The 26,248-nt window shown below is 39.6% G+C and overlaps 1 protein-coding gene across 1 annotated transcript; it reads right to left on the bottom strand.

Moving 5' to 3' along the window:
* Positions 1–908: 908 nt before the first annotated feature.
* Positions 909–25,341, bottom strand: LOC101848465 (coatomer subunit delta). The gene is made up of 12 exons (XM_005107131.3): positions 25,035–25,341; positions 21,335–21,374; positions 20,773–20,996; positions 15,752–15,931; positions 14,141–14,346; positions 13,333–13,430; positions 10,817–10,889; positions 8,732–8,897; positions 8,039–8,186; positions 5,853–5,952; positions 4,493–4,697; positions 909–3,808 (listed from the first exon to the last, which is right to left on the bottom strand). The coding sequence occupies exons 1-12, from the start codon at positions 25,035–25,037 to the stop codon at positions 3,719–3,721; spliced, it is 1,533 nt and encodes a 510-aa protein (XP_005107188.1). The 5' UTR covers positions 25,038–25,341; the 3' UTR covers positions 909–3,718.
* Positions 25,342–26,248: the final 907 nt, after the last annotated feature.

The raw sequence follows: 26,248 nt of genomic DNA, 5'->3' as shown, positions 1-26,248 counted from the left end.
GTGAACTAGTGAAACAAAGAATGGGAGAGCCCTCGTGTGTCAACAATTAAGACCAGAGCGAATGAATAGGGAGGTTGCGGCTTGCGCAGACAAGCAGAACGCATCGCGTGATAGGCCAGCATAGGCCTAGTCTAGATTATCTAGGCCTAACATGCCTTTCACTTCTCCGATGAGGGGATGGAGAGGTCACAGTGCTGTGATGGATGGAGTGAATGTGTGACGGGCGCAAGCAGACGGACCACAGGGTGTGGTGGGGTGGGGGACAACACAGCGGGCGAGTTAGCCTAAAGCCAGAGCCCTTTCTTTCTGATCGCCAACGCCGAGCTGTCAACATCGCAAGCGCTAGAGAAAGATACTTGATTCGATTTTTGATCAAATATGACCTTGAACTTGAGGTCATGTTGAAACAAAATCATCATCAGGGGAGATAACCAAAGGAAATAAACAGAACATCAAACTCATAGATTAGGTCTACAAAGCCTTATTTAACTTTAACCTCATCATTCTCTTGTTAATAAATTTCAATAACCCCATCGACATAATTCTAATCTGATCATTTTAGGAGAAGGGCTGCTTCAATCTCAGCTGAGGGGGATGGAACCCAACAGTTTGAGGGAAATACTAGACAAAATAATCATCATCTCCACACCGGAAACTATCAGGCATCTGTCACTTGACAGACGAAGAGCCTTACCAACCTTGACACCACAGCCTGATGTGAATGAATGGAATATTTTTAAGAACTAACAGTCCATAGAAAATTTTTCCCGAAAATGACATCAGGACAACAACCACTGTTGTCACAAACTCTCCGAGTCACATCAACCACCCACACCCTCACACACCCTCACACATGCACACACATGCAAAACACAAGTCAACACACAAAGGACCTACAAAAGAAAAGCAACCTCTCACCAGAATGTTTATTTAATTAGACAGTTCAGAACAGTGAAATCAGTTTGGATCAGTGACATCACCATCCAGAAGAGTGACATCATACTCTAGAGCAGCGATATGAAAACTCGCAGCGGTGACATCATAATCTAGAGCAGAGACATAATTCAAACAGTTCGGAAATGCGACATGATGGTCTAAAGCAGTGATGTCATAACATTGACATGCAGAACAGCTGCAACATCATCGTGAGATGAAACATCACCACTTGTGACAATGTGGCTTACATGATGTTGAAACATTCGGCAAACCGTACATACCGGTACCACAAAGACATAGAACAAACTGAACTACCATTTCTACTTTCCCTTTGTGATCAAATTATCCAAATGAGGGTGGAGGGGGAAAGAGACTGACCAAAGAGGAGAGAGAGTGTGGGCACCTGTAGACAAGATCATAATATTCCAAAGAGTACGGTAGCCCTTTACATAGTAGCCTATGTCATCTCACTAATACTAATGGAGAGGTAAAGGAAAACCCCAGCCGATCTCAATGACATGATAAAGATCCTCTTCAGATGCTGCTAGCTGGAAAAAACCACCCTGAAGATTTCATCCTTGAAGACTCTTATTGTTTCGAACCTTCTTTTCTTTCCCTTTCAGATCACAAGTACACAGTAGTTCTCTCAGAGCTAAGGCAAAGTCTCAACATCATCATAGTTTATTATTTACAATAGAGACAAAGGTTCATCAACAACATTTTCTTCACATTTCAACTTTTTGTCTCGTAATAATCAAGTCAAAGATGTTCATAAAGAAATATACCGTAATACAACTTCAATAACTAACTGAAAAAAATAAACTTGCACACACATACACACAGAGGTAAATTTCAGACCAATTCAGATACACACCTTATTTGTTTAAATTTAGTAGGTAAGACATCAACAGAGACACAAAGGCCCCCCCCCCCCCCCCCCCACTTTCAGGCTGAAAAACTGCTCCGATTTTTTTATCATCACGTTTGAGCCTGAGAGAATAAACTGACACAGCAATATCAACAAGTTCAGCGCACACACGTACGGACACATCACACACACGCACACACGTACGGACACATCATACACACGCACACACGTACGGACACATCATACACAGCATCAGACACGAGGAGGACAGCCACACGGCTAGCTGTCATTGTGCACATAGAGCCTCCTACTCATGCAGCCACCCACACAATAATTAATGTTCATTCACCCACAGTGGAAGGAGAGGGAAGTAATATGTTATATACATGACATACACTACATTCAGTAGTAAGATCATGGCAGCAGCAGCAGAATCCTTGCTCAAAATCAAAACTACACTAAGTCTTGGGGCTTCCTGCCCCCCAAGAAACATTCTCCTCAAAAAAAGACAAAGCAAGTAAGAGAGTTCTGAGAGAAAGAAGAGCACGTCTTTAAGCAAATGATGGCCTAGCACTACGGTAAAAAGAACGGACAGACAGACAGAAAAATAGACAAATAGAGTACGGAAAGATTTACTGAGGTTGTGAAAAAGGGAGAAAAATTACAACTTCCCACAGGCAGTGAGGCCATCAGCATCTTTTTCCAAAAGAGGAAAGTAGGGGGGAAGAAAAATCAATGGCCTGGATGTTGAATGAGAAGAGAACCAAGCGGCATTTCTTTTCCCTACTAGATAGAGGAGTAACAGAGAGGAGCATGTGAGTTGAGAGGGGAAGGGAGGGAGAGCTTCCTTGTGATGATGAATGGGGGTGAGAAGGACGCATTGGTCGCACAGCTCATGATAGACAGAAATGTAGCAAGACATTGGACCCTGTGAGGAACAAAACAAAACAAAAAAAGGAAGAAAAAAAAGACCAACAAACCCCCAAAAAGACTTCCAAGAAAATTATCACTCATGCACCTCCACACATATGCACTCTAGCATAATTCCTTAGGACATGCTTTCATTCAAATTCCTTTGAAATCACATGAAAATATTTTCACAGCTACGAAACAACGCAACAAACTTCATGGTCACAGTGCTCCACTACGATATCCTACCTTGGGAGTGAGGCTGAACCAAGCTCAGACTAAATGCTGACAAATACACATATGATTATATTTGCACACATAATCAGATATTACCAGCAACACAGCTGGGATATCAAATTGTTTTTTTTTTTATTTAGTTGTCGTAATAAATATGTCCAAAACGTTGTCTGGGAACCATCCCAATCCTTTCATCAAAACTTGTCTACTTTGAGAAGAAATTTTGCATAAACCCCACTTGGAAACTGCAGGACTATTTCTAAAAAAAAAAAAAAAAAAAGGAAAGAGCATTGCCTTGCCCTGGTTAAACCCGACTCAAGTGTTACAACAACAAAACATATATTCTTCAAAAAGAAAATGTTTGACAAAATTAGATTCCCCTTCAACTTTTTAATAATCCCCCCCGCCCCCTGTCTTTGACAGAGGAGAATAAACTTACGGTGCAATTTAGCATTTACAACTACAGCCAATTCTCCTCACAAAAGTTACCAGAGGTCGGACTTTCAAGCACGCTCCCTAACTTTAGTGAAATAAAAAAGAAAAAAAAGAAAAAAACAAACGGTTGCAGGCTATCTCTATTACACATCCTCCAACAACAACCAGCCTGTAAGTATTTCTGTAGAGTTGCACGCCAGCAAACCCCGCCACCCAGCAGCTGTCGTGCCAGGAGAGGAGAGGAGGGCAATGCTTACCCTCCGCACATTCTTCCAAGACCAAAACATGAAGACAAACACAAGTTCCTCATTCATCCAGACAGGGCTGTAGCACTCACACAATCTCATACTTGTCCACCACAAAGACCACTTCGGAGGAGAACTTGACTGGCTCGCCAGAGTCCTGGATCTGCACTGAGCTAGCCTGGAGAGGGACAAGGTAGGGACGGATTACAGATAGGATAACAGTAAACGTTCCACACTCCAAACAACACAATATACAGTAGGGAAGCACATGACGTGAAATCATGGATAGCTTGTACAATTTGCCACCATTTTCAATTTTGGAACATTTGGAAATTATTTCCCCTCACTAAATGTGAGAGAAAATACACACAAAAATATAAGCACAAGGTTGTCTTTCAAAGTCATCAGACATTCTTACATTTAGTGTTTTCTAAAATAATAAGCAGCATGAAAAGACAGTGGGCATCAAGTAGATTCACCACAATAAAAGTAGTTCTATAACTAAACTACGGGTGTATTTTGGAACTCTTCATTTTCAATCAGGAAGATGATTCAACTAAAGCTTTGTACAAAAATGTTATTGCTTTATAAGATCATTGTCTTGAAAATTGTTTGTAAAAACGAAATCATGATCTTATCTATGTTCCAGATCAGGGTCAAGCCAATACCCCCTCCATGTTCAGGACCAGAGCCGAGTGAGTTGAGTCAATACAATATATTTAATAGTAAAAGTTCACAGCAGCTGGGGATGGGAAAGGGATGCTTAACTGTTTCATTCATTATCTCTAAACAGGCCGAAGGGCTAGAACTCAAATGGTCGCTGGAACGGAAAAGTAAAGAATTATTTCTAAACAAGACTTACGGCGATATCACAATAGGAGCGCTTGGAGACGAAGCTGACTGTGACGGGGAAGAAGTCCTCCGGATGGCCATTGATTGTGAACTCCATGGTGCCCGACTTGTTGCTCGCGTCGATGAAGGGCAGCCGCCACTGTAGCACTTTCTTGTGGCTGTCAAAGTGATGCTCGCCGTCGCACTCGTTGATCACTGGCGCTCCCACACCCGACCTGTACACACACACAAATACACACAGAGATAGCCCCCCACTAGTGTCAGTTCAATATCTTGAATTATTTTTTCTTGTCAGGGAACTTTTTTTATCTCAGGGAACAAGGAAAAATATCTTTAGTTTTAGTAAGAGTTTTACAGCACTTGCAACATTACAAGGTCATATAAGTGCTGCAGATTAGAGATGTTTACGAGCGAGTAACAAACACAAAAAAAGGAAGAGAGATTATGACGATAGATCTTTGATAGGAAAAAAGGAGCAAACCACACCAGAGCACCCGCGAACCAGCCAAAGAAAAAGAAAAGATTTTTTCTAAATATTTCTTTTTTGCAATGCATCATTATTTCTTTCCCTGAGCTAGCCCAGGATAGGAAAATGTGGAAAGTGTTTGTCGAGGCCTATACCCTCATGCTGGGCGAGAAAGGCAATGATGATGATGATTATTGTTATTCTTTTCACAAAGAGAAGATATGGTATTTTAAATGAAAAGACTTCAACTTTTATTACCTCGGCTTGGCTAAGTGTAGGAAAATTCACTCATTTCATTCAATACATTTTTCGGCCGTCAGTCTTGTCTGCTATGATTGGTGGTCAGCCAGATGCAGGCAACAAAAAAAATTATTTTTTTTAAAAGTCAGAAAAATACTGGTTTCTTCACAAACAGAACAGGTCTCCTTTGAGAAGCGGTTACATCACACACACAATAAATCAACTCAATAAAATTTAACGTGAACACACGCTAAAGCCCGACAAAGATAATCAGAAAAAAAGTGGTAAACCCAAGGAAATACATAATCCCTAATTTTTATTCTCTTCAATTCGGGTAACCTCTCTCTCAATCGAAAACTGGATAACCAAAGAAAATCTCGCCTCCACGTGGATTTCGGCTTAAGCGAAACGCACTGCAGGTGTTTAGTTTAAACTTTTAGTATGAGTTTTACGGCACTTGCAACACAATAAGGTCATATTAGTGCCGAAGAAGAGATGCGTTACAAGAGAGTAACATGCACAAAAAAGGAGGACAGATATAAGGATGAAAGACGTTTGATAGGAAAGGAGGAACATACCACACCAGAGCACCTGCCAGCCACCCACACGGCAGGTGAGTGCAACAGCTATTTAAGAAATAAAAAAACCAGTGGAGTTGACTCACGGGCAGGGTATGTTGATGAGGACGTCCTCCAGCTCCATGTTGTCCTGCTCCAGCTCGTACTCAATGTTCACCTCCCCGTTGTCGTTGGGCCAGCAGTTGACTGAGGACGGAAAGCAGTTGACAGTTGAGTCGTAAGCCTCTTATTTACTCTTAGGAAAAAAACAGAGGTTTGATGGTTTTTAAAAAATTTAGTAAGAGTTTTACAGCACTCGCAAGAGCATAAGGTCACATGAGCGCGTGGTTTGAGTTTGAGTAAGAGTTGTTTTTTTAGGTTTATAACTTAGAAAAAGCGTTGGAACAATATCTTACAGCAGCCATTTACAATCAGCTTTTACACTTCCTAATTCAAATGTTACACCCACTTGCAAAAGACCTAAGAAGATTTAAACAGAGCAATTTGTTTTAACCTGTTTTAATCACGGAGGACAGAGGAAAGTGAACAAACTGTAGGTTTACACCACTGAACCCTGCTGGAGCACGCGTACAGTGAGCACAAAGGTAAGAGCAGAACACACAGAGGTGAACACTCAAGTCCAAAGGTAAAATATTTTTTACAAACAAAAAAAAATAATTAAAAAAATGAAGAAAACAAAAAAGAACAAATAAATATAATTTCTAAAAACCCTGAAGATCAGCAGAAGTACTCTCCAACCAGCCTAGAGACTTTTTATCCCTCGGTTCTGTGTCCCAATTTTGGTGCTAATATTTGTAAGTTGCATAAAAAAGAGCCAACATGATACAAATTGTTATGCTTCAAGAAAAATAAAACAAGAAAAAGGGGATGTGATGATGGTGGTACAATAACGATGGTGATGCTGTAACGTTGGAAAAGATGGGCAAGCTATTCTTCGTGTCAGTTTATTTCTTCGTTAAGCGTTTAATCTGAATACCTCTAGGCTGTCCCGCAGAGCAGGACACAACCCTCATTCCCAGCTCCTAGCATTGAGTGACCAGAAATTTGGAAATAAGTCGTCATTTTCATCCCTAAAATTTAACAAATGCATGCTGAAAAATCACCTGGGAGGGGGGGGCGTGGGTGTTGGTGTGCTTCTAAGCGATGACATTGTATAGCAATGACAATGAAAAATTAAATTTTCATCCAAATTGCTTAAAAATGGACTTAAATGAAAATAGAGTAAATTCTAAGAACTATGGTTTTTAAAAATTAAAAATCCATTGATAAATAAAAAATTTATTGGGATTTTTGTTTGCAAAATGTTGGAGGACCTTCATATAGGAAAAAATCGCCAAAATGTGGGACATGTTTTGATGTATTTTGAGGAAAAACTGTTCATAAGTCAGTAATGAATTGGAGCATATGAATGAAACTTGGCATCTCCATGTGATTTTTAGTGCCGAATCTAGTTCTGCTATCACTTTTTTGATGTCTTCATTACTTTGGATCTTAAAGACTGATATTTGCGTGAAATTTGTTGAATTGCGTGACATCGTTTTTACCGCGACGCGATCACCCCTTCTAAAACTCAGTAAAGCGCTATCGGGAAAACCCGCGATGTAGTCATCGGTGACCCATTTGGTTATAGGCAGCCAATCACATGTCGCCTAGCGATCACGCGCCTTTTGCGTGCCGGCACCTCGCGTTTGGAATGCGCTATCAAGTTTCTAGATCTAGGGTTTTATCAATGGATGGGTGGTAATTTTAAGTTGGTACGGAAAATCTACTGAACGCAGAGATCTGAAATTTTACAGCAATAAAGAAGACATGTGGGGCGCTTGAGTGGTCGGCGATCAACCTGCAGCTCCGCTTAGTTTTCGAACCGCAGAGGAAATTCGCACAAACACGGCGATATCTCCGGTTCTAGTAATCGTTCGGGATTGTACGCTGGCATGTCGTTAGTTTAACCTTTCCTCTGGTTGGTTGCCGAGTTTAATTTATTTTCGTCCAGGAGTTTTCCCGTAACTAAACTTAGAAGAGAGTCACTTCTGATTCCGAGCGGCCCAAAAAATACCCCTCGCGCGGAGGCCGATTTCCGGCACAAGGCCCAGCGGGCGATTGGCATTGCTACATTGTATGTGTTTGCTGCCCTTCTTCTATGCTATCAGAATTTTTTTAAGTTACAGGAGAGTGACCTATAACTTTCGTAGAATTTTTAACAGCCAATGCAATTGTGTTAGGTAAAAAAGAAAAGATGAACATGTACATGCTTACAAGCCCAGAGACTTACTGGACAGAGGCATGAGCGCCTCATCCTGTGTCTGAAATCGCCACTTGAGCACCCCGATGTCCTGGCCCACGGGGAACGGCCGCTCGGGGTTCTTGAGACTCACGATCGAGGACTGGGCAAACGCTTTCTTGTCTACATTTGGATGCGTCTGGAAAAAAAAAATGTTTAAAATTGTGCATTAGATAGTCTTTATAATTATAATAATAAGAAATAGTATTTGCCAAATGCAAATTCCTGCTTCCTGCTCAACAGCAAGCTCTATGCACTGTGCAATCTATACTATATATAAATTAAACTAATAAATAGAATGGTTTCTAAAATTTTTACATTAGGAAAACAAATACTGAAAAGGTGCAAGGGGAAGGTCAACATTTCTTTTTCTTTTTTTGATCCCTGCGGTAGCTGCCGGCAAGTGATCACACTTAAAGTGTATTAACTAATTCTCAGTTTTCCTCAGAATCCTCAAGGACGAACAAACCGAACAAAAAAGTTTTCTTGAGAATCCTCCCCCCCAAAAAAAACCCAACCATGTTTTCCACAGAATCCTCAAAGACCAAAAGAAAAGTTTTCCTCAGAATCCCCAAATAAAAAAATAAAAAATTGTTATGCTTTTTTCTTTAAGTCCACCCAAAAAGAGCGTCCTTCAAGCGCTATCAAATAACCAGAATGCCCGTCATCAATGGATGAGCCTACCTGAAGCTGTATTCCTTTGTCGTCATTATTGTTGACGGCAATCTGGATCAGACCAGCCTTCTCTTCATTGATGCGTAATCTGAGAATGCCATGCACCTCCAAGTTCTGTAGGCCCCCGTCACGGCCGGCTGTCAGAGATATCTTCTCCTCAACCACCAAGTGCACCCTGCTCCCAGACAATAACGTTTTTGAGTTATACAAAGAGTTTTGCTTAGGTTTTAGTAAGTGTTTTACGGCACTTGAAACACAATAAGGTCATATAGGGGCCGAAGATTAGAGGGTGTTACAAGAGAGTAACAAACACACAAAAACCAGGAGGGGAGAAAAGGACGATACATAGAGGTCCGATACGAAAGAAGGAGCAGACCACATCAATCACCCACTAGAGTTTTGCGGCACTTGCGACACGTGATTAACACGTCAAACAAGTGCCGAAAACAACTGACGTTACTACAGAGTAACGTACAGAAAAAAGAAGGAAGGGAGATAAGGATGACACAAGTTTGATAGGAAAGAGGATTAAACCACATGAGAGTACCAGCCAACTCAATGCGAAAGAAAAAAGAACATTTATAAAGAAATGGCTACTAACATCAATTAAATACCTGCATTAAAATGAGGAGGCTCAACAAAATGAACCATTTATAGTTCAGTTACATAAACATGAAAAAGTGAATGCGCAAAATTCTGGGAATTAAAAAAAAAATCCAGCAATCTCATGTCAGGTACTTTAAAACCCCCACCCCTGAGCTTGTTTGTAGTAAGTGTTTTCCAGTAGTTGCAACACAATTGTTGTATAAGTGCTGAAGATTAGAGGTGCTACAAGAGAGTAACAAACACAAAAAAGAAGGAGGGGAGATTTAGTAAGAGTTTTACGGCACTTGCAACACAATACGGTCATATAAGAGCCGAAGATTAGAGGTGTTACAGGAGAGTAACAAAAAAAAAGGAGGGGAGATAAAGATGATAGACATTTGATAGGAAAGAAGAAGCAAACCACACCAGAGCACCTGCCTACCACCCACGGAGGGGAGATAAAGACGATAGATGTTTGATACGAAAGAAGAAGCAAACGACACTAGAGCACCCACCAACCATCCACCCACTGACCTTACATAACTTGCATTACAGCAAAAGTCAAAATCTCAAGACATTTTTCACTTAATAATGACCAACTCTGATGACTTTTAAATTTGAGAAAAAATCATAAAAAATTAATGTCTACCAATACCATGCTGTATTTTTGTGTGCTTTGGATTGAACAGTGAATTCAAGTCCCCCTAAGAAACGACAAACCTGGCATGCAGTACTCTCATTCAACATCCAACACTCCCAACAGTCCCACGATTTCTAAAACCCTATACAGTAGTCTCCGCCTAAGATCCCACCATTTACGATCCCGGTTCGCCTAAGATCCCGCATTTCCTTGCTCCCGAGCACCGGGATCTTACGCGGAGACTACTGTATTGGGGGCTCTCGTGGCCTCCCATTCAATAGGTCTCGGGTTCGAATCAGGATAGCGACGGACAATTTTCTTCTCTAAAATTTTCTCTTTTCACATCCTTTCTTGCTCTCTAACAATGAACTGTTGTCTGCTTTCGTCTCCATTTTCTGACCCCACCCCCTCACCTCCTTTGCCTCCACCTCTGGGCTCCCGACTCTTTCTGCAGCCTTTCTACTACTACTCCTAGGCTCCTTCTTACTGCTGTCTTTCAGTCACACCCCTCATTTCTTGGTGGGAAAGATTTGCACCTAGCCTTCTCGGACAGGGCGAAAAATCTTGGAGGTCCTGTGTTCAAGTTGCCCACCCAAAATCGATGAGAGTAGGCTTCGGCCGCCATCCGGGCAAAATTGAAAATTTCCTACCAATTGAAAATGTTTAAGGTGTCTCGCTGGCTCATATGATCTTATGCAGTTACGAGCGCCACAAAACACTTTCTAAGACAGCAGATGCTACGAACAAGATGCACAGATCTATATTCGTGTATGATGTTCTTTGCCAGCAAATTTGAGAGTCCAACCTTTTCTTTAAGGCAAACAAAAGACAAGCTGATAAGTAAAAATCATGGTCAAGAAAGTACTTACGCTTCTTGGTTTGTGGCAGGAGTGCTTGTTTTTGCTGCTGGTGTAGACAAAGATTTGGAGGAATCTGCAACTTCTGAGAACACAAAAGAGTAAAAAGTTACTATGGGATTAAGTTGTATATCACCAGCTAGTTCTTGTTTTAGCACAAGTTTTTTTAAAGTTTAAGTAGAGGGTTTTACGGTGCTCGCAACTGCATAAGGTCATATGAGCGCCAGAAGATTAGAGGTGTTACAAGAGAGTAACAAACATAAAAAAGAAGAAGGGGAGATAAGGACGATAGATGTTTGATAGGAAAGAGGAAGCACAAGTTTTATGGCACTTGCAACACAACTGGGTCATATAAGCCCAAAGTAACAGACGTAAAAAAAAAGGAGGGGATATAAGGACGACGGATGCTTGATAAGAAAGGAGCTAACCATATCAGAGCACCCACCCACCTGCCACAGACTTAACCACTTGTTCTTCTGATTCTATAAGAAGAGATGCTTACACACCACCAAGCACATAAACAGAATTAACCCCAAGTGGGAACCCCATTGCAGACACTGTGACTACCCCGAAGAGACCGTAGAACATCTCCTTCACTGCCCAAACCTGGCAGTTCTTCGACGCAGGCTCCTACACACACCTAGACTTACAAAGTAAAGCCTGCTCTACTCTGGCGTTGACCAGATGACAAGGACATGTGGTTACTTGAGGGAGGCATCGCGCTGCCAAGAGCGAAATGCTCGCAGCTAAAGGGATTTGAAAGCAACAACAACATAAGAAGAGATTCTGAGAGACCCCAAACTAATTTTCACCCACATGCATTCCAGATCAATATACAAGTCATCTCGCTATTTATGAAAAAAAAAGAATATGAAGTTCTTTTTTTAAAGCTTCTGTGAGTTCACATTTTTTTTTTTTACCAACATGAATAAACAAAATTGTCAGAGCCACCAAGACCTGATATGAGTTCAAGAACTTGGTGCACCATCTTTTTCTAAACCTAATCATGAACTTCCAACATTACACCATCAGATTGCCAGACCTGCCACTCTATGAAACCTCAAAATCAGGATCTCAGGGAGAAAAAAATCGGGATTTGGTGAAAAACATCGGGATCAACAGCAAATCACCAAGGTGACTGTCAAAGCTCACTTGTCCATAAATTACTTGGCCTATATGCCCTCTGTGTGTCTTTGTTTGTTTGTGTGTGTGTGTGTGCGTGCGTGCGTATGTGCGAGTTATCATTATTTTTTGTAAATCCTGAAGCATCGCGTCAAGCACTCCTGGTCCAAGTGTCTATACCCCCCCCCCCCACCCACCCCCCAAACCCTACCAATAAGTCCCGAAATACATGAACCTAAGTTGACCCCGTCAACAGACGGTCCCCGACACGCAGAACTCACACGGCGATGTCATGTAACGTGACGCGAATGCGCGATTGAAACAATTTTACTAACGAGTCCGACTAACTGTACGTTCACACAAAATACTCGGATGAGCGACAGTCGTTCTACTTCTAGGATAACGACGGCTGCCGACCGACCAAATGTACCAACAAATCTCTTATCCCTCATGTGTTCAGATAAAAGCAGCGACAACGGCCGTATGCTAGTCTTGTCAGCGCAGTTACATGTAGTTGTGTAAGGGTTAGAAAGACTGTCGCTCGTCCGAGTGTTTGATGTGAACGCAGTTACCAGACCTCGGACAAGGCTTGTTTTGAAAGTAACAGCGTAACTACGAACATTATCGATTATTAAATGTCCCAAATTGTAACAGTTACCAGGCTATCATCGGAGAATCTGAGTGCGGGAAAAGACCACACACAACTTGCGGCGAATCAACTACTAAATGCGGCATCGATATTTCGGGAAATAGTGCTGCGAGTTCCTACTGACAAAAAGTTCAATGGGTACTTCCCGCGATAAAGGAGAAGGCAGAGTCAGTTTTTAGAAAAATCCAGCACAACAGCAGACTGGGACAAAAAAAACGGACACACTCGATCGAAATAGGGAAAATCGGGATGCTTGAGATTTGGGGCAAAAAGTCGGGATATCCCGACTAAACGGGATGAGTGGCAGGTCTGGATTGCACACCAAAACCCCCAAAATTACAGCAAGTGGGGCTTCTTTTGATGTAGTGTACAGGATAATGTTACAATGTCCTCAGGAAAATAAAGTAAAAGCAGAGGAGCAATGCCTTTATAAACACAGTAAAGTCGGTAAAGTGATGGCAAATGGCGATAAGATGTATCACTAGAGAGTGACAAACGCAAAAAAAAAAAAAAAGGAGACACAAAAGGAGGAGAGAATAAGGATGACAGATGTTTGATGGGAAAATAGGAGCAAACGACTCCTGTGCACCCCCGAACCACCCACTCCCAATCTTTGACAGGATCAGGTCGTATGGGCAGAAGTGTGAACAGACACAACAGAAGAACAGTCTAGGGCAGATCATACTTTCAGACAACACAAACCAACCAGTCATCTACATTCAATCTTCAACACATATTCCAGATGTTGAAAACATACTTTCTCCTTCCGACTGCAGCTGTCCAACAAATGTGTCCACATCTTTCTTTTTGGAACCCAGCTTGAGAGCTCTGCTTGGTCCTGATGGCACTGGCTTGCTGCAAAATAGATAGCCACCAAGAATGTCACCTTAGTACACACAAATTAAAATTTGTTTGCATACTATACTTATATTCAGTCTACACTAATTTTTTATTTTAAAATCTGCAATTGTACTGCACTTAAACAGAATATAAAACTCAGCCTCAGCTATTCTTTCAAGAATCCATATCAGTGTTTGAATTCTTTATTCACTTTCTGCAGTAGGAAAAAGAAAACCTGTTATTTCTTATCAAGATCAGTGTAAATGAGAGAGACTTGATTTGTGAGTCTAAAGAAGCTGTGGACTAGTCAACAAGGACAATATGTGATGCATCATGGCGAAATCAAGTGCTAGTCAAAATAATGAAATTGAAGAAACCGGCATTTTTTCCATCGGTTTGGCAATATTTATAGAAATTTTGTCAGGATAGATAACCACAACAAGATTGATAACAACTGGATCGATAACAATAGAATTTTTGTTTCTCTAAAGCTGTGGACTCACCAAACTTTGGCAGCCATTTTCTCGCCAATTTTACCTCTGAAACCAGTTGGCCCCACCTCCTTCATTCGTGAATATCTCGACTTCTTTTCAAAACAGATGGGTATTTTTTTCATTGGAAGCAAAACAATTAACAAGCTTTATGACCTCCATAACTCTACATGCCCAATCATTGACAAGCGTGTGGTTCTATCATGCCACGACACGTATATACTAGTGTTTTACCTGGGCTTGTTGTAGGAGGGTTTCGGGGTGTCCACACTGGAGCCAGAATCGATGACTGGACTCCTCTCTGACCGGTACGAGCTGCCGCCGAAGCCACCACCACTGTTGAAACCCGGGTTACGCCCAGACTTGACCATCTCTCTATTTCTTTGCGTAATCTCCTTGGCCTTTTTCTTCATTTGATCCTTAGCCTCCTTTTCTTGAGTCTAGCAGAAAGAAAAAGCAAGAATAAATTTGTAAAAAGCAATTAAATAGAGGGTGGAAAAAAGCTTTATTTTTATTTCGTCTTTGCAACGAATGAGCAAGGAACAGTCTGTGAGACAAAAGGTTTTTGAAACTGCCAAGAGAGCAAGAGGTGCAAAAATAGAAAAAAGGAGAGAACATGTCATTCATTTTCAGTTTGACACGATTTATACCAATTTCACAATCAATGTACTCAAGAAAATCAAGCTTGTAAAACTGAATAGCTTCATAAGCTGCAGAGGGAAAGAAAATACTATGACTCAAAGAGAGAAACGAAAGCCCAATATCTGATAGGTTACCGTGCCCTGTGTTCATGGCACTTCTTGCACTGCACATAAAAGCCAAGCTTGACAGACACCTTCTATGACCTATATCAAACGAGCTAATTCTTCTGGTAACACGAGCATTTCTTTACAATTTTTATTCAGAGAAGACATTTAGTAACTATTTCCCCGCACTCTAAAAGATATACTTAATATAAATTAAATATATTTCTCTGATTTTAAAGGATGGCTCAATTCTTTAAAAACTTCTGAAAGCTTTTCGAGCATAACAAAGATACTCTAATTAGGTAACCAACTTTTCTACATGGAAAATGCACTCACAATATTGATTATTATTTTGACTACTTGAACTGATACCATCCAAAACTACACCAGTCCAACCGATCACTCATGAGACATTACCGCGAAGACGTGCCAACCATAAAGTACACACTTTCTTCTGAGTATTTTGTAAGAGGCAGTAGAAGAATGGCCACCAACAACATATAAAATCTGTTCTATTTCTTGTGCACTTGGTACAAATTTTACGCAAAATATCTTTGTAACTCAGCATAATTCAGCATGCTTCTAGAACCGTCATGTGCCTCAACTTCTCTTACAACTCATGGGATTATTCACTATGAAGAATTCTTTTCTAACAAACCTGTCTTACTTTCTGTATCTGATCCACATTCTTACGACATTCATCAAACACAAGTTACACATTTTGTCTGATTGCTAGACATATTATGTAAGAACTAAAATCATCAAATTTTACTGACGACAACAACTTTTTATATTATGGAAGCAAAATAAGCAGCCAGTCCTGATTGACTGACAAGCCACAGGAAGGTTGGCCACTGAGACACTCGTTTTAGTAAGACTTTGACTACTCTTGCAACAATAATCCCGTAATATAATAAGAAAAAAAGGTTAGAGATCTTACTAGAATGTTACATACAAACAAAAGATGGAGGCCAGACAAGAACAAAATTAGATGTCAAATAGGAAAGAAGGAGTAAGCCACATCAGAGCATCCGCCAACCACTTGCATGAAGACATGAAAGTTTTTAAAAACGCTGATCACCAAACTGTGTTAGCGTACCAGTCTGAGAGCCTGGAACACCTTCTCCTCGTGAGAATCCATCTCTGTGAAAGTTCTTATCTGTGCAAGGTTCACGTTTTCCCTGTAGCCCAAAGCAACAATTTCATCAAATGCAAAGATGAGGGAGAACGCCTGATCAACAATGTCTGACTCCTCCATGTTTCTGCAGTACTCTGGCAACTGGAATAGATTAAAAAAACAAAAACCACACTATAAACATGAAACAAGAAAGTAGCTTCAAAAGATTACAACCAACTGCTACAACTTTATAGATTTTCAAGCGAATTTACATGTTTTACTCCAACACAATAAAAAATTATAAAAACAAGGTACCAAAAGAACCTCTTGGACTTACATTTAAATGTCACGGACCCGCCAAATACCAAATTTCAGTCATACAGGGGCTCTCTATGATTCTATGGGTCAATTTTTTCATTTTCAAATCTATCTTCATCCTGTACGTCTAGTTATAATACAACACTGTGAATACAACAGGCCTGTTTATTTAACACTATGGGAACTGAAACAAAACACTGCCCAGCCTACTGTCCCCCCATATCCCCCTTCTCACCAACAGCGCTGAAGAGTGACAAAGTAAACAAACAAATCTCACGGAAACAGAGCCCTGTCCACTTTCATGTACTTCTGCTTATATATGGAAAAAACACCATATAGATCTAGTGGCAGAAAAAAACAAAACGAGTAGTAAGAAGATATAATGATAATCTCATGAAAGGGTCTAAATCTACAGGTTTTATATGGAGCTTCGATTCACTAGTTCTTCAGGCTCAAAGGGCAAGTGTTTAAACGTCAAACCTGCCAGAAACCTGTCAAATCGGAACCTTTCCACTTCCACTCCCCCCTTGATAAACTCTCTTACAATAACTATAATCTACAAAGACAAAAACTTCAAAGAGGAAACCGCAAGAGAAATTCCTTCCCTTCAGAGGGTTTTGACCTGTCTATGACAGAAAATGTGATGTCCACTCAGCCCTCATTTGAAAGAGAAAAAAACTCAGTTTGGTTCTACCAGCTCTATCCGTAATGCCTCACTGCCAGGCCGGGTGGTGGGGGATAGGGTGCAGTTTGCGGGCAACTGTTACCCATCCATGTGAGCCTTAAACGATGCAGTTGGTCAGGGTGGTGTGGGTGTCAAATCTCACCATTGTGTAGCAATCACAATGAAAAATTAAATTTTTATCCAAATTGCTTAAAAACAGTCTTAAATGGAAATAGAGTAAATTCTAAGAACTATGGTTTTTAAATTTTTTAAATCCATTGATAATGGAGCATTTGCCAAAAGGTGGGATACCAGTGTGTGACAAATGAGGTCCAAAATCAACTTTATGTAATAATTCTTTAATCACCCATATTGTATAGCCTAATGATTGCTCTTTCAGGCTCAGTAACTGCCAAAGCTGTATATGCAATGGTCTTGGTGTAATTCTGACTTGAATGACGGAAATAGCAAAAAGTTCGTTCATAACAATGATGACACAAATTTATGAATACTCAAAGTTCATTTCTTCAGCTAGGCTGATGTTATATTTTGAGACATAGCAAATAACTTCCAAAAATACATAAAATTGACAATTTATAAAAATCTTTATTAATTTTTGATAAAATTACTTTTTTGTGTCATAATAGTTATGAACGAACAATAAGTGACCAAAATACTATCGATTATATCAAGTTTCATTGACTAGAATTGTCTAAAATAACACTCTGGTCTAATTATAGTCAAGTGATAAATGGAAGACCATTGAACAGCTATTTTTAAACGCAAACTGGTCTTAGGGCATATTATGCATAAATTTAAAGTTCGTTCATAACCATTATGACACACTGTTTCGTTCATAACTATTATGACAAATTTTACTTTTGGCCCCTGAAATTTACTTATATTGTTCTGTCTTTCACATAAAACGGTTTTCATTTATGAGGCTTTCCTTAAAATATTATAGATTCCTCTATGTAGGGAGAATTCAAAGTTTATTTCCTGAAAAACCCTTAGAATACCTTTAAAATGGTTCGTTCATAACAATTATGACAAACTTCAATTTTGACCTAAAAATGTACTCCTTTTGAGCTGTCATTCATTTTTTAAAACTTTTATTAAATGAAACTCTCCTCATAATATGTATCTCTGTACATGTTTTTAAAGTTTGTTAACACTGAAAAGCCCTCAAAATATATAAAGTGGACTATAAATAGTTCGTTCATAACCATTACTACAAAAGTATAATACTAATTAAAATCCACACCCATACACTTATGATAAAAATAAAAATATCAGAATGTATGTAAGGTCTATTCTGTCCTTTAGTTGGGTTAAAATTAAAAATACATCCCAAAACAACTGTAAATTACATGGAATAATGTTTCGTTCATAACCGTTATGACACACTGTTTCGTTCATAACTATTATGACAAATTTTACTTTGGGCCCAAAAAATTAACTTATTGTTCTGTCATTCACATAAAATTGTTTTAATTTATGAGACTCTCCTCAAAATAAGGTTATATGTGGGAAGAATTCAAAGTTTAATCACTGAAAAACCCTTAGAATACCTTTAATTGTTCGTTCATAACTATTATGACAAACTTCAGTTTTGACCTAAAAATTAATATTTTGACCTGTCATTTACTTAAAAATGTTATATTAAATGAAAGTTTCCTCATAATATGTATCTGTGTACATGTTTTTAATGTTTATCAACTCTGGAAAGCCCTCAGAGTACAATATGTAGTTCGTTCATAACCATTACTACAAAAGTAAAACACTAATTAAAATCCAGACCCATACACTTATGATAAAAATCAAAATATCAGAATGTAAGCAAGGTCTAATACATCCTCAAGTTGGGTTAAAATTAAAAATACATCCCAAAACAACTGTAAATTACATGGAATAATGTTTCGTTCATAACCGTTATGACACACTGTTTCGTTCATAACTATTATGACAAATTTTACTTTGGGCCCAAAAAATTAACTTATTGTTCTGTCATTCACATAAAATTGTTTTAATTTATGAGACTCTCCTCAAAATAAGGTTATATGTGGGAAGAATTCAAAGTTTAATCACTGAAAAACCCTTAGAATACCTTTAATTGTTCGTTCATAACTATTATGACAAACTTCAGTTTTGACCTAAAAATTAATATTTTGACCTGTCATTTACTTAAAAATGTTATATTAAATGAAAGTTTCCTCATAATATGTATCTGTGTACATGTTTTTAATGTTTATCAACTCTGGAAAGCCCTCAGAGTACAATATGTAGTTCGTTCATAACCATTACTACAAAAGTAAAACACTAATTAAAATCCAGACCCATACACTTATGATAAAAATCAAAATATCAGAATGTAAGCAAGGTCTAATACATCCTCAAGTTGGGTTAAAATTAAAAATACATCCCAAAACAACTGTAAATTACATGGAATAAGGTTTCGTTCATAACCATTATGACACACTGTCACGTTCATAACATGATGACAATCCATTATGACAAGCATATTTTTGCCTCTTCTTCGCTTCTCTTTTGAGTCATCAGCACAATACTCTTCCATGTTCATTCCACCATGTAAAAGGATGTTGTGAAACAGTGGGAAGTCCCTCACATGATATTTTGCAGAAATATCATAAAGTGTTTGTTCATAACATCATTATGACAAACCTGGATTATCTCAATCAAAGTCATATTTAAGCAAAACCATGCGATGGAGCGGAAAATTACCCTTCTGATGGATCAATGTCAAACCAATGTTTAATACCGGTCATTCCCCGGAATGATATGTTTAACGATTTGGGTTTTCTAGACCTTGGAAAGTCAGATGATGTAATTATGACACGAGTTATGAACGAACTTATAAATTTTACTCAGCAATAACATCATTAATATAAAAAAATAAAACCCTTTTAATGGACACACGCTGTCATGATGGTGTATACAAATATTTTCAATGTTTGAATGCACTTCTGTTTGATAGTTTAAGATTAACAATATTCAGTATTTAACATACAATTACGTGTGCACTCAGGATGAGTAAAAAATGCCCTATTTTTAGTAGTACTATTATCTTTCTATGTAGAGATATAAGATGCACACATCAATCTACTTGCTCATGCAGCTTGACCAACTTATTTCCTTGCCATATACATAAAGTTTTCAGAAGAAAACATATTTTACCATGAGTAGTGGTTGATTTAAAAAGTCCTTAAGCAAACACCCCCACCTTTTGGCAAAAGCTCAATGATAAATTTAAAAAAGTCATTGGGATTTTTCAGGGCAAAATTTTGGGGGACTTTCATTTAGGAAAATATTGCCAAAAAGAGGGACGATACCATGTCTTGATGTACTTGATGAGGAAAGACTGTTCAGAGAGTCACCTCTGAACCGAGCGGCCCAAAAATTACCCCTCGCGCGGAACCCGATTTCCGGCGCCAAGGCACAGCGGGCGATTGGCATTGCTACATTGTGAAAATGCTTTTTGAGTGGCACTCCAGCACAGAAACTTTCCTGGGTAGCCCAGAGGTGTGAAATTAATTTGACTACTGCCAGCAACCCAGTCCTTACGACCAGCCAAGATTAAGTTTCTCAAATCATTGTTACATGCAGGTGGCATTGGTTGATATGATTATTACATCAATGGATGGGGCTACGGGAAGAAACAAAAGGGGCCCATTCGTTTGTTTTTAGCAAGTCAAATAGAGGTCTAATGGGATGCAAGACCTGATGGCAATAGGCAAATAAGACGGACACATGAGCAGCTAGGATAGCAATAAGGACAGAAGGTGTGAAGTTTTCACCACTGCTTGCTGACCAGACAGGCCACCCTTGATCCACATGGGCTGGCAATCTGGGTTTCCCCCCTCCCCTCCTTTTTCACTTTTAAAATAAAACTCCACTGTCCAAGACAGTCAATTTTTTCTTATGCCACCCCACCCCCCCTCCTTGCGATTCCATCTTAGACAGGTTCAATTATACAATGTTTAAATTTCCCTGCAGTACTTACAACTTTGGCAAAAAGCCTCAAAGTCTCCAAGTCTTCCAAGATGTTGGAAGCCTTTGTTGTGATCAGTAACACATACAACTTCTCTAAGGGCTGGTACACATAGCGGACACTTTCCGTCTCCACAAATGTGTGCTGTTTCCCTGTCCCCATCAGCTTAGGAAATGCAGCAAGGAGACCCTCGATGCGAGACCTTGTCATTTCTACAAACTGTCGGGAAATAATCGCTGTGGAAAAGATTAATTTGTTTTTTAAGAATGAAAATGTTTATGGCAATGGACGTGATCATTACAAGTGTCTCCTAATTTTACTGTGCTCAAAGTTCTAAGATTCCTGGTTGCAAACAATAGTTTTAATTAAAGATACATTCAAGTACCATCTAATTTAGACCTAGGTCACTCAAACATCAGGAAAAGATTTGAAGTTTGTGTAGTACCTTGATTAAAGTCAAAGACAACCTGAAGATACGCCAGGAAAGAATCACAAAACAATTAATCAGAAAAAATATAAATCACAAAACAATTAATTAGAAAAAATATAATTTTTATTAAAAAAAGAGACTTACCTTTCCCAGTGCGATTGCACACTGCTGCTGCCAGCAGCACCTGCAAGATACAAAATAATTTCTTGAGCACTGCTTCAATACTATAGCAACTTTATATTACAACTAAATATGATGTTTGAACTAGAAAACATATATTATATTTTTTAATATATATATATACACACACAAGGTTAATCATAAATTTATTCCCCGACAGTTCACAGACACACTGACCACTTCCAGCCAAAAAAAGAAACAAACAACCAACAGACCATTTTAAAACCATTTGTTTTAGTTTTAGTAGGTCGAATTTTATTAGGAGCACTGTCTATTGACATGCAGTAGTAGGCCTATGACACAGGCTATGACTATATAAGTTATAAGACTACACTAATAAACTTGTAAGGTCACTGTGGTTCTAGGCCTCTATGCCATTTATTCATTTTATCAGTAGGTGATACTAGCCTTCTGTACCAATGGTGTGATCATGTGAGAAAGACGTCCGTAAAGAGCAACCATCCCAACAAATACAATGGAAAAAGCAAACGGCTATTCTCTGGCATCGCGCCGGTCAATAGATCAATGATTCAATGGCTATTCTCCGGCGTCCTGTATAGTTGCACATTTCACGTCTCCACAGCTTTCCATCTCCCCTGTCGGCAAGTTATGGCCATTATTGTTGCGACTGAATTCAGTGCCAGATGAGCCTTCCTGTACTTCTGGTTGTGACTGAGGGTTGTTGGCTAGAGCTTGATCCTGCTCGCCAAATCTGAGAGTGATGACTCCCTTTTCAGTCGGATTCAAAGAATCGCGAGTACGTGAGCGCTCGTGGAACACTAAACCTCAGGTTCGATGTATGCGTGAAATGGAACAGTATCATATCACATCAACGCCACTTGGCGAGTCCCACTTTTGTTGCCCAGCATGGTGAATCGTATTCTAAAGAAATGCCTACAATGATGAGTGTTTACAGTGCAAGGCCATAACGTGCCGACATGGGAGATCGAAAACTGTGGAGATCTAAGCAAAATGTGCAGCAATACGTGGCGCCGGAGAATAGCCACTTGCATAGAAAAACCTAACATCAACCCAACCCTATCAATCTACTGAATTGCCTTTATCTCTATTTCATAGTGGTAACTCCTTGTGGAATTCGGAATTCTTCCCATCGTGTGTAGTGTACACGTAGGCCTTTAATTGCTCTGAGTACGTTGGCTAAAGAATTAAAATCTGGTTAAAACAAAATGTGTTTACTTGAACTTGATCATTTTATAACAAAAATAAACCATTTTTATTTGGGAGCGCATGGCCAGCCCCATTCAGAGTCAAAGTGACGTGAACAGCATGAAACATCGATCCTTCCCCTCTACTCTAATAAAAACTTCTACATTGTGAATTCTTTCTAGAGATCTAAAATCTAGATCTAGATTTTCTAATCTAGATTAGATCTAGATCTACATATCTAGAGCTAGAATCTAGATCCAGAATCTATTTCTCAAGTCTTAACCCTCATCCTGCGGGAGCCGGGTTTATGTAGCCTGAAGCCTATTTCGGCACCTCGCCTACGTTCTGGTCCCGAATCAAGTGTAGCTCCTGGCTCAGCGCACGCGCAGCGCGCATCCTCTTACGTGTCATTCGGGTCCCGAGTCGGATCCCCATTCACGCAGGTCAAGTGTGTGTGCGTCTGTCTGCTTGAGTTTGTGTGCGTTTGTGGCCTCCTTCTAGAACCGCCTGCGTTGGTTCGTAATCGAGGCATACACGTCTCGTTCAAAACATGCCAAGTTGGTAGCTCTAGATGTTCGTCCAATGAAATTATAGAAAAAATTGACCCACTTAGACAAGAGGAGCTCGAAAGGAAAGTCAGGAAACTAGACTTCCATTTTTCTATCGAAGTGATTATTCGGACTCGAGTCCGTCCGAATATGAAAAAATGTTATAATTCGGACTCTGATTCTTGTCCAGCATGACATCACTTCCGACTTCCTGTGACTCGTGAATCCGGCTTCCTGTCCTGCCTCACTCATGACTCGCCTCAGGCTGGGTAGAGACCGGGATCACTTCGGGCAAAAAGGCGTTTTGTGCAGGAGCCGAGTTTTAATCTTATATGAATTTGAGGCCGGCCTGAAAAGTTAGAGCGCTTCTAATAAATGTTTATTTGTCAAGAGGTCATCAGAAGCAATTAAAGATGGCTCGTTAGCGTGTGTCGGATGGGCGGCCTGCACACGTGTGGCTGTGTGCGTGTCGGGGAGGGTGGTGGGAGGGGGGGCATTATCGGTCCGGGCTTTGAATGCGCCACAGTCTTTTCCCCCCCGGCAACTGATCATTATTACAATAATAAGCTAGTCTTGACGTAGATCTACGTAATGAATTGTGCGTTGGTCTATGGAATCAAAAGTTGCCGTATGCTCAGCTCTACACAGCAACACAATTTTTTCTTGGTAAACAATCGATATAACACAGGCTTGTGTATTTCAAGTATTTGAACGAATCGGTCTTTTTTTTTTTTACACAGCTCATAATATATGCAGGTGCCAGGTGGTCTGCTAATCTTCAATTTTACCTTTTTCTACAACAAAGAAAGTGGGAAACGTGGGGGGGGACGACGTATCAATGAGGCGGCGGGCATTGGATCGGCAGATTGTGGGGGAAACTAAAAAATGGCGGAAAACTGGAAGCACTGAACGTTAGATCTATAGAACGAAGACACTTCCTTTTTTCCGGACCCGAGTCCGAATAACATTTTTTCATATTCGGACTCGGGTCCGAATAAGAATTTTTAAAATTCGGACTCGAGTCCGAATATGAAAATATGTTAATTGGACTCGAGTCCGAATAACGACGGCCTTTTTCTATACAAAATATTTCAAATGAGCTTGATTTTGTATGAAATGATACTACCTGATAAAAAATAAGCTTGTTTGATAGTTTTGAATACCATTGTGCAGGTACAAAGAACAATTTGAGTGTAAAACATTCGGAAATTGACCTAAATTATCCCCTTTCGAACCTCAAGAAGTCATTCATAACAAGAGTAAGAGCGTCCAGAAAGCGCAACTACTCGTAATGTCTTATCAGCTTGTGAGAGGGGGTTATTCATGTGTTTGTAACACTTTATAAATAGAAAGCTATGAAGGATAGATATCTAGAGCGTTATTTTCATCATCGGTTAACACACTCCCGCGGTATTCATGGCGAAAACACACGTTTCCCGGCGCCCGCGCTATACACCAACAGTACACACTGAGTGACCCCGGCGGCCTGCCCGGCACGTCCGACGTAATCGGTTGCTGATAAGATACGCATCTGGGCACAGACGCAGGATAAGAGTTTTAAGCCGAAGCCTCAACAAACTCAATCAAAGGAAATCATACCTCGACCAGCCTCAGGTCGACAAAACAACCTGAAAGTAAAACTGAATAAACACACACAAAGAAAGAAAGACAGGAAGATGTCTTGTCACAAAAGCACTAGTTTTAGCCGACAGGAAAAACAGAATTCTAATAGTACGTGTAGACATCGTGTTCAAAAGCTAGAATCTACTTATTACCCCGGCTCCGACACAAAATAAATGTTGTATTCAAGTATTGTCGTCTCGGTCTGAAAACAGAACAGTACAGTGTCACACTTCACAACTCAGTGATAAACTAACGTATGTTCTTGATACTGCTCGACAGAAAAACATACAAACGTTAGAATTTGTAACAAATATAAGTGACCTCACCATTTTAATGCTCTATATAAATTTCAAAAGTATCCACAACACTGCCAGAACCGGGGAAATATAGCAGTACCACAACGTAAACTCCTCCAGGTGTCAACAAAATGGTGGGTTTGCTCCACGTCGATGTAGGTATTACTACGCGTGTTATAATGTGGAAAACTATCGATACCCCGAGTAAAATTAAGAAAAAAAACATAAATGCAATAGCTCTAAAATAATTTATTCAGAACCTTTAAAGTATTATGCTACCCAAAACTTAAAAACCTTATTAAGCAGCGTTTATTTATTGCAGTTATTAGCCGGAAACAGAATCTTGTACGATCAGAGATGTTCGTTTTCTCTTAATAATTAATTTCGCAGTTTTCGCATATTTATTTTTCTTCCGGAAGTGCTTGTCAAGTTGTTGTTGTTGTTGTTGTTGATGATGATGATGATAATGATTTTTTTTGTTTGTTTGTTTCCCTAATGGGCCTGGTGGACTCCACGAAGAAATCTTCTAGCGAGAGCGAGGCTCTCTTTCGGCTCCATTGTATATACCTAGAGGCGCCTCCACTCTTCTAAATAACTCCATTCGATGATGATGATGATGATGATGATGATAGTGATGATGATGACGATGTTGTTGTTGTCGGTGGAGGTGATGATAGTGATACTGCTGCTGCTGCTGCTGCTGCTGCTGCTGCTGCTGCTGTTGTAGTTTTTGTTGTTGTATTGTTGTTATTGCTGTTCTTCTTCTTCTTTTTCGTCTTCTTCAAATTGCTTCTTCTTGTTTGTTTTTAATTCCTAATTTCCTCTCTTTCACTTCCCGCCGCCCCCTCCGCCTCATCCTCCTCCTTTTATGGCAGCCTAACCCGCTGTAACAGGGACTGTATCAGCCTAATTCTTATCACAAATTTATAAATGCTTAAATCGTCACGTGCAAGTGTCATACCCTTACACTTACACTAAAATTAATGTATTTCTACATGTATTTCAAATCTCTTTGTCGCCAAGAAAAAAAAGTAGTACATGTAGGCCTAAGAACATTCCTGTGTTGAATTGGGATTGAATTATTAATCTTTCTGCGGTAGCGAGGCTATTTTTCTTTTTTAATCAGCAATGACAACCTGATGAATGACCACCGTAACGACTTACAAATTGAAACTTTTTTCTTTCTTCTTTCTATAGGCTACATGTATAAATGTTTCTGTGTGTGTGTGTGTGTGTGTGTGTGT

This window comes from Aplysia californica, unplaced genomic scaffold (genome assembly GCF_000002075.1).
Source record: "Aplysia californica isolate F4 #8 unplaced genomic scaffold, AplCal3.0 scaffold00578, whole genome shotgun sequence".
In the NCBI taxonomy this organism is placed as follows: domain Eukaryota; kingdom Metazoa; phylum Mollusca; class Gastropoda; order Aplysiida; family Aplysiidae; genus Aplysia; species Aplysia californica.
The sequence above is the reverse complement of the archived record's forward strand: the minus strand, read 5'-3'. Positions and strand labels throughout refer to the sequence as shown.